The sequence below is a fragment of the Martes martes genome, assembly GCF_963455335.1.
Source record: "Martes martes genome assembly, chromosome: 13".
Classification (NCBI taxonomy): Eukaryota; Metazoa; Chordata; class Mammalia; order Carnivora; family Mustelidae; genus Martes; species Martes martes.
The window spans coordinates 27,471,123-27,485,458 of record NC_137901.1 but is presented as its reverse complement, the minus strand read 5'-3'; the positions used below and the strand labels follow the sequence as shown (position 1 = coordinate 27,485,458).

The window sequence follows — 14,336 nt, the reverse complement described above, 5'->3', positions numbered from 1 at the left end:
GCCGCGAAGAAACCACACCTGCTATATCGGATGTATGAAACCGGTCCCTTCGGATAGCGCTGGGAACACTGAGACTACGTCTGCCTTCTAGGAAATCCCTGTATACATATGCCAAAAGTTTTTAAATGAATGCTTTTCTCAGTCATTCAACACACAGGCCTGCGAATCTGAGCTAGGGAAACTGGGGAGCCCCATTTTTAGAAAGGTTCCCTCTTTGCTGTTTCTCTGCTAGGTGCCGTTCACTCACACTCTGTATTTCACCTTGCATCTGAATCAAGGAGCTCTGTCTCCACTCCAAGAGCGAGGCAGGAGACTGAATCATTCTCAGAGCCTCCAAACCCCGATAACATCTAAAAAGAACCGAATCCCCAACATGTTGGTGGACACTAGACTCAAAACAAACCTCGGCCGGTGCTGATATCAATACCCCACCTGAAGGTGAAATAACACCTCTTATTCACCTGACATCGCCTTGAAGCTAGACCCTTCCCTGGATTCCTGAAGGAACACACACCCTGGACCCCTTCCCAGTGTAAACCCCTGACCCCAAGCAAGAGAGAGACTCCCTCGCCTTCCCTGTCTGAGTCTCCCAGACGTTCCATCTGCGATACGCCACCACTTACGCTATTCAACGAACTCTGCTTTCACTTCCTCCTGGCTCGTGTTTGATTTCTTTTTATTTCGTTTTTCTAAAGTTTTTATTTATTTATTTATTTATTTAGTAATCTCTACACACAACATGGGGCTCGAAGCCTCAACCCTGAGATCAAGTGTTGCCTGCCCTTCTGACAGAGCCAGCCAGGCGCCCCTTGTGTGTCATTTCTATCCTGCTCAAAGCCAGTGACCCTCTCTGGATTGTCGGATTGGGCCTGCCTACATCAAAGCCATTATGTACCTGGCACTGAACCAGGTACCGCTGGACCAAGCGGGCAAGAGTGTGGGTCCTGACACATCGGTGACCATGCCAGCTCTGGAATGACCGGCTGGGGACTCCATATATGTGAGGTAGTAATAAACACTATCCCTGTCGAGGCCACTGTTGTTTTGGGTTTTCTGTTACTTATGACCAAGTCCAATCTTATTTAGACTGAAGGTAAATGAGCTTTCACCAGCTGCTGTCTGGCTTTTTCTTTTAAGATTTTATTTTATTTATTTGTCAGAGAGCTAGAGAGAGAGAAAGCACAAGCAGGAGGAGCGGCAGGCAGAGGGAGAAGCAGGCTCCCCACTGAGTAGTGAGCCCGATGCGGAACTCGATCCCAGAACTTTGGGATCATGACCTGAGCCGAAGGCAGACACTTAACCATCTGAGCCACCCAGGTATCACTGGTGTGGGGCTTCCTAATGGAGCAGGAAGCAAGATCATCAAAGCAGAGTAAACGTATGGGAAGGAAGTGGAGGTCTAAGCAGCGTGGAAAAGGTATGATGTCATCACCATGGAAAGAGAGAGAGTGATCTCATCAAAGAAACATAGTAAAACAGCTGGGCACTGACAAATTCCTTCCTGAGTCTCCAGAAACAGGTATTTAAAGAAGCCAATTTTTAAATGCCCTAAATGAATGAAGATGTACAGCATGACATTATTTATTATAGAAAACTTTGGAAATTATATAAATGTCAAACAGCAAGAGGCTTACATCACTTATAGTATTTTTTAAATGATTATTAGGAAAAGTAGACAGCAATAGATAACATATACTTTACTATCATATTTATATTTTATTTATTATATAGAAACAGTAGAATACAAAATAGTACATACACTAGGGTCACAATTACGTGTGGAGGGAAAAAATTGGGAGAAGTACCAAATTACTAACAATATATTTTTAATTTCCTTAACTTTGTTATGTTAATATTAAAAACCATTACTTTTAAATACCATGTAAGATTCATCTCATTGAGTAGAGAAGAGTCTTGAAAAAGTAAGATGTCTCATGTCTCTCTGTGACCCACAGATGCTATAAAGTACTGCTATTGAAGACTTTGAACATTGTTACTGAGTTGAGCGGCCTGAGATGGCATGATAACTTGGGAAGAACGCTCCTCTCTCTAACCAGTGCTGGGTTTTCTCTCCTGGTCACAGGGACTCTGATCAGGTGGTCAGCACCAGAGTGTGGACCCCGCTCTGTATGTGGGTCCTGTGCCTCTCCCTGGACATGCGGCTCCCAGCAGGGCCAGAGCCCATCCTTGACGAGATCACTCTCCCAAGCACAAGATGACCAGCCGGTCACAGTAGAACAGGCTCTGCAGAAGCCCAGAAGGACACTTCCCCCTAACGGGAATGTGAAGACAGAGCACTTCACTGGCTTGGATGAGTAGCCTCTGTTCTCTGCCACGTATATCTCTCACTGCTCACTTTCTTTGTTCATTTGCTCACTCCGATATTTGATAAGTGTCTGCTACAAGTCAGGCACCATCCTAGGTGTGAACAAGTCAGACCACCTCATGGGGCTTACAGTCATGGGAATTAGACACTACAGAGGTAAGTACAGTATTATGGATTGTCTTATGGATGCAGGATGCCATAGGAACGGTCAAGTGGTGTTGAGTGAACTGGCTCGTTAGAAACCGTAATCATCATTTGGTAACTGACCTACGAGGGCCACACTAGAGTAGGTAAGCAGGGGAAGGCAGGTGATCAGAGCAGAGAGGCAGGCTGGGCTGGGTCTGGCAGAGCCGTGTAAGCCATGGTCAGACTTTTAGGCTCCGAGTGCCACGAGAGGCTACTAGAGGAATTCGAGCAGGGGAAGGATGCAAACTCATATATGTTTTTGAGAGCTCTCTAAGTGACTAGGCTCTTGAAAACAGTGGCTCCAACTCAAGAGGGCACTGAAGGGAAGCCCAGAGTGACAGCTGTACAGCAGGCCTGACTGAAACAGAGGACAGAGGGCTCCAAAAAGGGGGTCTCCAGAGGAGGACGGGCAGGAAGAGGATTTTTAAAAATACCTGGAATGCGGGAGCATTTTTTTAAAAGAGTCTCTGATAAAGATGAATAATTTGCAGAAATAGAAAAAACTCAGCCTAAAATTCATATGGGGGTGCCTGGGTGGCTCAGTGGGTTAAAGCCTCTGTCTTCGGCTCAGGTCATGATCTCAGGGTCCTGGGATCGAGCCCCACATCGGGCTTTCTGCTCAGCAGGGAGCCTGCTTCCTCCTCTCTCTCTGCCTGCCTCTCTGCCTGCTTGTAATCTCTGTCTGTCAAATAAATAAATAAAACATTTTTTAAAAATTTAAAAAAATAAAAATAAATAAATAAAATTCATATGGAATCTCAAAGGACCCTGAATAGCTAACACCATCTTGAAAACCAATAACAAAACTAGGGGACTCACACTTCTTGAATTCAAAACTTACTACAGAACCACAGTAATCAAAACAGTGCAGTACTGGCATAAAGACGGACCATGGGATAGAATGGAAAGCCCAGAAATAAACTGTTGCATACACAAATGACTTTTTTTTTTTTCACAAATGACTTTTGACAAGGGTGCCCGGACCATTCAAAGGGAAAAGGACAGTCTTTTCAACAAATGGTGCTGGGAAAACTGGATATCCACATGCAAAAGAATGAAGTTGGACACTTCCTTAACACCAAATACAAAAATTAACTCAATATGGACCAAGGACCTAACTGTAAGACCTAAAACAATAAAACTCTTAGGAGAAAACATAGGGCAAAAACTTCACAACACCGGATTTGGCAATGACTTCTTGGATATGACACCAAGAGCACAGATAACAAAAGGGAAAACAGACAAACTGAACTTCATGAATACTTAAAAATTGTGTGTGTCAAAAGACACTAACAGCAAAGTAAAAAAGCAACCGCGGAATGGGAGAAAATAGTTGCAAATTAGATATCTCATAAAAGGTTCATAGCCAGAATATATAGATACAACTCTTAACAGCAAAAAAATAAACAATCTGATTCAAAAGTGAGCAGAGGACTTGAATAGACATTTCTCTAAATATACATGAATGGCCAACAAGCAAAGGAAAAGATGTTCAATTTCACTAACCACTAGGGAAATACAAAATGAAACTACAATACCATTTGGTACCCTTAGGATGGTTATTACTAAAACAAACAAAGAAACAAACAAAAAAACTAGAAAGCAGCAAAGTGTTGATGAGAATGTGGAGAAACTGGAACCCTTCTACATTGCCGGCAGGAACACAGCCACTGGCAGCAATATACGGCAGCTCCTCAAAAAATTAAAAATAGAGTTACCATATGATCTAGCAATTAAACTTCTGAGCACATTCCCAAAAGAACTGAAAGCAGGATCTTGAAAAAATATATTTTTTAAAGGTTTTATTTATTTATTTGAGAGAGAGCATGTGAGCATCAGCAGGGAGAGGGGACAAGAGAGAGACGGAGAGAATCTCAAGCAGACTCTGTGCTCGGTGTGGAGCACGACACCAGGCTTGATTTCACGACCTTGAGATCATGACCTCATGACTTGAGCAGAAATGAAGTGTCGGTCGCTTAACTGAGTCACCCAGGTTTCCTAGACTTTTTTTTGTTTTTTTTTTTTTTTAAGATTTTTATTTATTTATTTATTTGACAAAGAGAGACACGGGGGGGAGAGGGAACACAAGCAGGGGGAATGTGAGAGGAAGAAGCAGGCTTCCTGCAGAGCAGGGAGCCTGATATGGGGCTCCATCCCAGGACTGTGGAATCATGACCTGAGCTGAAGGCAGACACTTAAAGACTGAGCCATTCGGGCGCCCCCAGGTCCCCCAGTCTTGAAGAAATATTTGTAAACCTGTGTTCATGCCAGCATTATTCCCAAGTGCTAAAATGTGGAAGAAACCCAGGTATCTGTCTACAGATGCAAAGATAAGCAACATATGCTCCATACACATAACAGAATATTATTCTGCCTTCAAAATTAGGAGATTCTGAAATATGTTACAACATGGATAAACCTTGAGGACTAAGTTATGCTAAGTGAAATAAGTCAGTCATAAAAAGGCAAATACTGTACGATTCCATTTATCTGAGGTACTTATGGGCTCCTGGGTGGCTTAGTAGGTTAAGTGTCACCTTCGGCTCAGGTCATGACCGTGGAGTCCCAGGGCTCAGCGGGGAGTCAGCTTCTCCCTCTGACCCTCCCCCTCTCGTGCTCGCTGTCCCTCATTCTCTCTCTCTCAAATAAATAAATAAAATCTTTTTTAAAAATCTGTTTAAAAAAAAAAAAAACCAGGGGCGCCTGGGTGGTTCAGTGGGTTAAAGCCTCTGCCTTCGGCTCAGGTCATGATCTCAGGATCCTGGGATCGAGCCCCACATCGGGCTCTCTGCTCAGCAGGGAGCCTGCTTCCTCCTCTCTCTCTGCCTGCCTCTCTGCCTACTTGTGATCTCTCTCTCTGTCAAATGAATAAATTAAAAAAAAAAATCTTAAAAAAAAAACAAAAACAGAGTAGGGGCGCCTGGGTGGCTCAGTGGGTTAAAGCCTCTGCCTTCGGCTCAGGTCATGATCCCAGGGTCCTGGGATTGAGCCCCGCGTCGGGCTCTCTGCTCAACAGGGAGCCTGCTTCCTCCTCTTTCTCTGCCTGCCTCTCTGCCTACTTGTGATCTCTGCCTGTCAAATAAATAAATAAAATCTTTAAAAAAAAAAAAAAAACCAGAGTGATAAGTATACTGCTAGAAACATGCAATGGACTTTCAGAAAGTCTCCTAACCAAGATCTAGAAGCAGAAGCAGAAATCAATACAAAGTCCCAGAGGTGGGGTCAAAGGCACATCACCCCACTCACCTCCCCAAGCCCTCTGGAGTGTAGCAAGTAGTTTTGTGTGAATGTGGTTCATTTTGTGAACTTTGTGGGTGTGAGGCAGGGGCCACCCTTCTGCTGCCATTACAACTTCTTTTTTTTTTTAAGATTTTATTTATCTATTTGACAGAGAGAGAGATCACAAGTAGGCAGAGAGGCAGGCAGAGAGAGAGGGAGAAGCAGGCTCCCCGCCTAGCAGAGACCCTGATGCGGGGCTCGATCCCAGGACCCTGAGATCATGACCTGAGCCGAAGGCAGAGGCTTAACCCACTGAGCCACCCAGGCGCCCCCCATTACAACTTTTCATGTTCTTTTTTTTTTTTTCTCTCACTGCTAAAATATAGTTGTAAAAATGGTGATGTCATTGAGGCAGGTGGAAATTTTAGTATCATCCTCGAGGGTTTATGAAAGTGCTTGAAACCTTAATCCACCCTCACAAACAGTAATATGTATAAAGAATGAAGAGTCATCTGTGAAAAAAAATATTTACGATCATTACAGCCTTTTTTTTTTAAGAAAGAATAGTGGATAAATAGAGCATTTAAATATCTAAGAATACTCTTTTGTTTTACTTTCAAAAATAGTTAGCTGTGATCATTTGTTTAAAAAAAAGAAAAAAGTCTTCAACTGGTTTCTGATCTATTATTACAATCCCATGTGACCTGGTCAAGGCTAATGAAACAGCCATATTTGAACAGTGAGTTTGAGGCTAGGTAATAGTTCCCAAAGATAGAAAACAATGAATATTACGGATTTGTGCACTGGGCCTTAAGATAGCCCTGGGCTGTCCTGAGCCTCGTTACACATACAAGTAGTACAAAGAGTTTAAGACAGGGGTATTAGGGCCCGCTGGGGAAAAACTCTCCTGTTCTCATGAAGAAAAAACCTCTACCAGATATTCTGAAACCTCTTACCGACCCTTGGCTAATCTTCAGCCCAAAATGCAATGTAAAGTAGAGCTAATCCCAGAAAGTAGGTTTAAACAGACAGCCACCAGTCTACTGTGTCTTTGAGAAGTCTGATTTTCCTGCTTTGCTCACACACATACTGTTCGGGAAATAGCCCGTGACTCTGAAGCAAGTGATGAAGCCATTGTTGGGAGGTTGTAAGGTTCACGGCATTGAAACTGAATGAGGTACTAAAAATACTTCATATTGGGGCGCTTGGATGGCTCAGTCGGTTAAGCCTCTGCCTTCGGTTCAGGTCATGATCCCAGGGTCCGGGTAGGGCTTCCTGCTTGGCAGGAAGTCTGCTTCTCCCTCTGCCTTTCCCTTAGCCTGTGCTCTCTCTCTCTTTCTCACTCTCTCTCTCTCTCAAATAAATAAAATATTTTTTTTTAATTTGAGAGAAAGAGAGGGTAAGCACAAGCAGAGGATGGGCAGAGAGAGAAGCAGACTCCCCGCTGAGCAGGGGGCTCCATCCCAGGACTCTGGCATCATGACCTGAGCCGAAGGCAGACGCTTAACCGACTGAGCCACCCAGGTGCCCCTGAATAAATAAAATCTTTTTTTTAATTGTTGAAAAGATGAAAGAGCTAAATCCTCAACTAGAGCAGTAGGTCAATAGATAATTTTAAAACTATTGTATCAAGAAAAGGCAATATAATCGTATTATTTTTTTAAGTGGTGGTAACTACCAGGAGAGTATGAGTTTCTGTATAATGATGTTGAGAAGAGCAGGAATTTTTAAATTTTTCTTAAGGATAGGTCCCATGCCTCTCATTAAATTTGTAAGAAAATAAAACAAGAAAAAAGGATTTTGATAATCATTTTAAAAATAGGTCCCACGGGCTGCTCTAGGAAGAACAAATTGAAGAAGAGTGACTGTCAATAATTTTACCTTGCCTCTGGCCACATGGCAAAACAATACAAAATAGCACTGTGATGTGCTTCTAGGGACCAGTTTCCAAGAGAGAGTACTAAAGACTTAAAGCGCTGCCTAAACATTGTATAAACTAGCACATGGAGTCAGCATGAAGGGTCTATGTGATAACATGCTTTCTTCTGTTTGTTTAAGAGAAAAAAAAAAAAAAGCAGCTTCCCATACAGCTGTAAGTCACTCTACAAAAAAAAGTCATCTAGCAAAGCCCAATATGGCACCTGCTTCGTTCTGATAAGGCTCCAGAATGACAAGATTCCACACTAACCAAAGACATGGAGTAGAGGGACAGCCCTGGGTGCACAGCAGGGCACTGAGCAAGGTCAGACACCCCGGAGACTTCCCCTGGTCACTCCACTGGCAGAACAGAGAGGCCCCACCTACTGTGGGTACAGGAGGGGGCAGGGGAGGGACAGGACAGAGACTAGGAAGCTGGTCTAGACCAAGATCCTTGAGAATCAGGAAGCCCTTGTTAAAATAAGGATCTAGACAAAGCATACGGACAGGCTGGGCCTCACATCCTAGTGAGGAGCGTGAGAATCTCCTGGGGTGCTGGAGGTCAGCTACCTCTTCGGAAACAGGCTCTCCATTACCTGTGCATGTCCACATCTGAAAAACATTGTCTGATCACACCAAAGACTGGCAGGTGTCCTACTGTGTCCTAGCTGCATCCCTAGAGTGCAGGAAACCACAGCCATGGTCACTGTCCTATTCTGACAAGGTAGCACCAATGTTCACATGCTAAATTACACAGCAGCACCTTACCACGCAGCCCCAAACCCGGCGTGCGCAGGGAAGGGTGGGAAAGAAGCCACACACCCGCGCTTCCCATCAGGCCCACTCAGGGAAACTCGTCCCGGTTCTAAGGAACACTGACTCTCCCCTCTCAAACAGATCCATGGAAAGTTTTCTTTAAATAAGTATTTCCAGGGCGCCTGGTGGCTCAGTGAGTTAAGTGTCTGCCTTGGGGTCAGGTCAGGATCTCAGGGTCCTGGGGTGGAGCCCCGCATCAGGCTCCCTGCTCAGTGGGGAGCCTGCTTCTCCCTCTGCTCCTCCTTCCCTTGTTCTCTCTCTCTCTCTGTCAAATAAATAAATAAAAATATCTTTAAAAAATAAAAAAATATATATATACATAAATAAATATTTCCATGGGGCATTTGAGTAAGAGTATGTATAAAGAATGTGCTGACTCAGGGTGCCTGGGTGGCTCAGTAGGTTAAGCCTCTGTCATGATCTCAGGGTCCTGGGATTGAGCCCCACATCAGGCTCTCTGCTCAACAGGCAGCCTGCTTCCCTTTCTCTCTCTGCCTGTCTCTCTGCCTACTTGTGATCTCTGTCTGTCAAATAAATAAATAGAATCTTTAAAAAAAAAAAAAAGAAGAATGTGCTGACTCATGCCTTTTCTGGAGCATCTACCTAATTTGGCCAAGGGCTTTTCCACTTCCATGGAACATTCCTCTCTTGGGCGTGTGCCGGCCCCTTCCTGCTTGTACCCCTATCACCACCTTTATTTGTCTGTCCCCTCTCTCCTCCTGCGTTCACAAAGGTATCCTTCAGGAGGCCTTTCCTGGGGACCTCACATCTTTTCATTCTTTCTCTTTGAGGGACTGTCACCCACTGCCTCTAATTGTCACCTCTGTGCTGATGGTAATAGTAGCTGACAACACAGGTGTTCACCTGTGCCCGTGCCTGGCACTGAGGGAGAAGACGCGGTTAATGTCCCATTTTTATGGAAGTGAGGAAGAAGGACTGAGGCTTGGTGGTGGGGTGGGAAGAGGGAGGTTGAAGTAACCAGCCACCCGACACAGTCACCCTAAGGAGCACAACCGGGATTCAAACCTGGCCAGTGAACCTCGGAGCCCCCACTGGTAACTGACGCCTTTTCACACTTCACACAGTTCTCTATATTCTCTCCTTCCCGCGGCCTTCCCAGACCACCAATCCCGGCATGGGGCTGGGGGGGCAAGGGCTGGGCTGGGGGCTTCAGAATGCTGCCGGTCTTGCTCCTCACCACGGCTACACCTGTGGTTAGCTACTGTTAATACTGCCTCTGCCTCTTCCTCCTCCTCCTCCCTCTCTCCCCACAAACAAGTTCCTCCTCCTGACTTCCTAATTTCTGCGGCCCTTACCTCATTCTCCACATTAGAGGGAGCCTCCTCTGAGCCCTCCTCTCCTCTCTAGTGCTCACCTTCAACTGGTTGCCTTGCCCTGTGGCTTTGACCTCCTCCGCCCTTGGCTAGTCCTCCCTGATCTCCTCCTTTCCTCTCCCTACGGCCTCCACGCGGGAACAGACTCCTACTCCCAGCCCAGTTTCCTTGGCCTCTGCAGGACTCTCCTTACCCCTGCCCCTTCCTCCTCCACAAACTTGAGACCAAAGCCTGCCCTCCCTACCTTGCCTCCTCATGGGAATACACCTTCTAACCAAGGTGGTAACCCTTATGTCTGCAAATGCCGCCTCAATTAGAAATCCTCATATAGGGCGCTTGGGCGGCTCAGTCAGTTATGCGTTTGACTTCGGCTCAGGTCATGATCTCAGGGTCCTGGGATCCAGTTCCGATCTGGGCTCCCCGCTAGGTGAGAAGTCTGCTTCTCCCTCTCCCACTCCCCCTGCTCATGCTCTCTCTCTCTCTCAAATGAATAAAATCATAAAAAAAAGAAATCCTTACACAGAAAATGTATTTCATAAATATTTAATAAATCCAGTCAACTGATACCCACTTGTGTTTCCAAAGTTTTCTACCATATCCAATCACAACCTTCTTGACCTTGAAACATGCAAGTGATTCCACTCTGTGCTAACCACAGCCTGGCCTCGCCTACCCCCTGAGTGGGTGGAGGCCTCACAGATGCTGCTGAGGTCGCCAGCACGTTCCTTTCTGCCCCTCTGTCCCCAAGCCCGGACAACTGTCCCATTTGCCTGATTCCTGAGCATTCATATGCAAGGCACTGCGGCAGCACTGGGGGCTACACTGATGGTGACACCCAGTGCCTGCCCTCTGGGAGCTCCTGACTGCAGTTGCAGGAGAGAGATATTCACACGAAGGGTCAAATGGTGACCCACCACCTATCTCTGGCAATACCGAAGGAGCCGTGCAGACCGCAATGCTGGGACCATCCAGCTGAGCGCCACCTCACCAAGACATTCACGGAGCCCTTGGTCCACGCAGAGTCCTGCTCCACTGTTTACCAGTCCCAGCAGCTCGGCAGTGTTGCTTAACCTCTCTGCCACACCGTTACCTCATCTGTAAGATGATGGTAAGCCAGCTACCTTTTAGGGTAGTTGTGAGGCTTAAACGAGGAGCATGTGTAAAACCTTTAAAATGGTGTTAGCTGGGCAGTCAGTTGGCTCAGTCGGTTGGTTAAGCATCTGACTCTTGATTTAGGCTCAGGTCATGACCTCCCGGCCTTGAGACTGAACTCCCCAGTCGGCTCCCAGCTCAGCGTGGAGTCTGCTGGAGGGTCTTTCCCTCTTCCTCTCCCCACCGGAGCACCTCTCTCTTTCTTCCCCTCTCTCTCTCTCTCCCCCTCGAATAAATGTTAAAAAATAGATCTTTTTTATTAAAAGATGTAATTTATTTGTCAGAGGGAGAAAGAGCACAAGCAGGGGGATCGGCAGGCAGAGGGAGAAGCAGGCTCCCTACTGAGCAAGGAGCCTGATGTGGAACTCGATCCCAGGACCTTGGGGTCATGACCTGAGTCGAAGGCAGATGCTTAACTGACTGAGCCACTCAGGCGCCCCTAAAAATAAATCTTTAAAAAAAAAAAAAAAGAATGGTGTTAGTCACAGGCTGTGCACAGTAAAGTCAGCTATTATTTGATAGAAAGTGTTACGGGAAATTAGAAATGAAAGACATCTTTGCAAAATCTCTCTCAGGATCTCAGATACCTTCTGAAAGTATAAGGCCAGCGGGGAAAAGGAGTATAAACAGAAAGTTCTCTCCCCGCTGACCTTCGCCTCTAACTCCAAACCCAGACTTCCTTTCTGCATGCCCCCCACCCACCCCTACCCACTCCTGCAAGCTGGTGTCAGTGGCTGGGAGCCCTCTGAGGCCGGAGGGTCCTGGTCTCACCCTGTCTCTGGCCCTTCGGCTTTACAGACACACTTGCTCAGTCAACAACTCTTCGCTGAGCGTCCATCTTCCCCCAGCTTGATGGGGGGCAGTGGTGGGCTTACAGTCCCCCAGTTCAAAACCACAAACTGACAAATGTTAGGAAGGAACAGAACGTGTGGCACGTGAGCAAGCAATAGAGTCTGCTGGGCACAATCAGGAAAGGCTTCCCTGAAGAGGTGACATTTGGGCTGATATCTGAAAATGGGTGTCACACTTTGAGGCAGGGGGAAGGCAGGTCTCTGCATTAATTTTTCCCACTATGACAATGCCTGTAGTGGCACCTACAGGTGGGCATAGCCTCAAAAACGTCAGGAAACGGCCTCCCAGGGCAGGATCTGAACCTGGTCAGTGAGGCCACAGCACCAGGCTTCTCCAAGCACTTTGGGGCTGGGGTTGGGCCAGGCAGCTGTGAAGCCAAATGCAAGCCAGGAGGGTCCCAGATAAGAGACTTTGAGGTGTGCTGACTTCCTGCTCCTGCCTTAAAGGGATGAGGGCGGTTGCTCCGAATGAGGGGATACAGACTTTTGAGGGGCAACAGGACTAGGGGAAGAGGACTGGGGCGGGCGGACGCTGGATGCCGCCAGCAGCTCTGCGCCGGGACAAAGAGCTGCGGAGCGGACTCCAGAAACCGGCGAAGCTTGCAGGGAAGACCCTCTTGGTCTCCAGGGGAAAAGCGGGCGCGAACGGGGCTGGGACAGACCGTTCGCGTCCGCGGACCTGGAGAAGACAGTCCCCGGAGTGCGGGTGGAGGGTGCCGCCGCTGTCAGCTGGCGAGGCTCACCCAGGTCCCCCAGATCCGCGCCTGGCGCAGCCTCGGGGACATCGGCGGCTCTCCCCGGACCGTCCGCTGCACGCCTGGGAACCTCGGGATCCTCGGCCGGGAGATAGGGGCCCCGCGCCGCTGGGGCCCAGGAGGAGGGGACCCGGGGACCTGACCCCGGGGGCTCAGGGGCGCGCGGCGGGCTGGGGGCCCGGCAGAGAGGGCACACGGCCGCGGACAGGTCCCCGGGCGGCGCCGACTTACCCAGAAGTTAGCCTTGAACAGTGCGCCCGTCATGGCCGGCGCGCGTCGCTGGGGGCGAGCCGAGCGGAGCTGCTGGCAGGCGCCGGGTGACCCGACTGTGGCAGTCCGCTGTCCCGCAGCCGGACTAGGGAGTCGCCCGGCCGCCCGGAGGCCGCCCCAGGTCCTAAACCACGCCCGATAGCGCCCGCCCAGGGCGCACAGCTCCTCCCGGACGGCAGTTCTGGAGTCCAGCGCCGACGCCCAGCCCCACGCCCACGCCCACGGAAAGCCCCACGACCTTTGTGACCCTGGAATTGCCCCCTCGTTCAGGAAGCCTTCAAGGATTGCAAGAAACTGGGCCTGCCGACTTCCCGAATTTGACTCCTTTCCCGCCGACGTGCTCCCTCCTCCCCCGACCGAAATCCTGGCGGAGAAATCCAGGCTCAGCCTGTTCAGAGGTCGCGTGGACCAGGTGTCAGCTCCGCAAAGCTTGAAGACTGACCATACCAGCGGACGTTTCAGCCAGGCCTGCGTACTACCCCAGACGCATTCGCTACAGATCAGCCCCTGGCCAGGTTTTCGTGTAAAAGTCAAGGAAAGGTCACTGATACTATTAGCCCTTGACTTTAGGTCCCTTAAGGCGTCCTTCCAAGGCCTCCAAGAGCTCAGCTCCTCCCTGAGCTCCTCCCATTTCTCAAGACCCAAGACCCTTTTCCACTAATCCCACTCCAGTAGGAGCCCAGAGCCTCCTTCCTCCCCCTGCACTCTTCCACCCTTAGGACATGCATAACCCCAGGACAAGGCAGACCCTTCCCTGCTTTGGAGTACTGAGGTGCTTTGGGACAAAGTACTGCCCTGACCTACCTGCCCTAAGCCAAAACTGTGGCTCAGAGAGGCTGAATGACTTGCCCAAGATGCCCAGGCATTAAACAGGTGAAGAGCTGGATTCGAGTTCTGCCCTCCTAAACAGGGCCAGGGCCAAAGACAGATGTACCCCTGGGGCAATCCACCCTGGGCCAAGAGCGGGCGCTCAAGGAAGGGAAGATGAAGATCAAGGGTACCAAGACTGAGTGCCCATGGCCACCTGCAACCACAGGCCTGGAGACGCAAGCATCTGCCCCTTGTCCGGACACAGTGGAGGGCAATTGCTGGGCTGATCTGAAGGACAGCTAAAAGATCCTGCCTGAAAATACCACACCCAGTCGCCCTGGGATGAAATCCACCTGCAGAGTTATCCACCACTAAGATGAAGTGACTCCAGCCCTGGATCACACCAAGGGGCGTGTACCCAGCCATCTGGGTGTCCGTCCCTTTGGAAAGCAGTGGTTAGGAGGAAGGGAAGCCTGGCAGCACCACCTGGAGGCAGGAGAGGCCATGGTGGGCACCAGGAGGAAGGATGAACTGCAGGAGACGTAAGAAATAGCATGAACTGGGGGTCCTGCCTTCGGCTCAGATTGTGATCCCAGGGTACTTGGATCGTGTGCTGTGGTGGGCTCCCTGCTCAGCGGAGAGTCCGCTTCTCTCTCTACCCCTTCCCCTGCCCGTGATGTCTCTCTCATCTCTCTCAAAA

The 14,336-nt window shown here is 48.6% G+C and overlaps 1 protein-coding gene across 1 annotated transcript in view; it reads right to left on the bottom strand.

The window, feature by feature from the left end:
* The window catches only part of PSTPIP2 (proline-serine-threonine phosphatase interacting protein 2), a 71,228-nt gene extending 58,042 nt beyond the window's left edge, over positions 1 to 13,186 (bottom strand). Inside the window, exon 1 of the mRNA XM_080822014.1 lies at positions 12,788 to 13,186. Within this exon, the coding sequence (XP_080678140.1) occupies positions 12,788 to 12,820 (33 nt within the window). The 5' untranslated portion in view covers positions 12,821 to 13,186. The remainder of the gene's footprint in view (positions 1 to 12,787) is intronic.
* Positions 13,187 to 14,336: the final 1,150 nt, after the last annotated feature.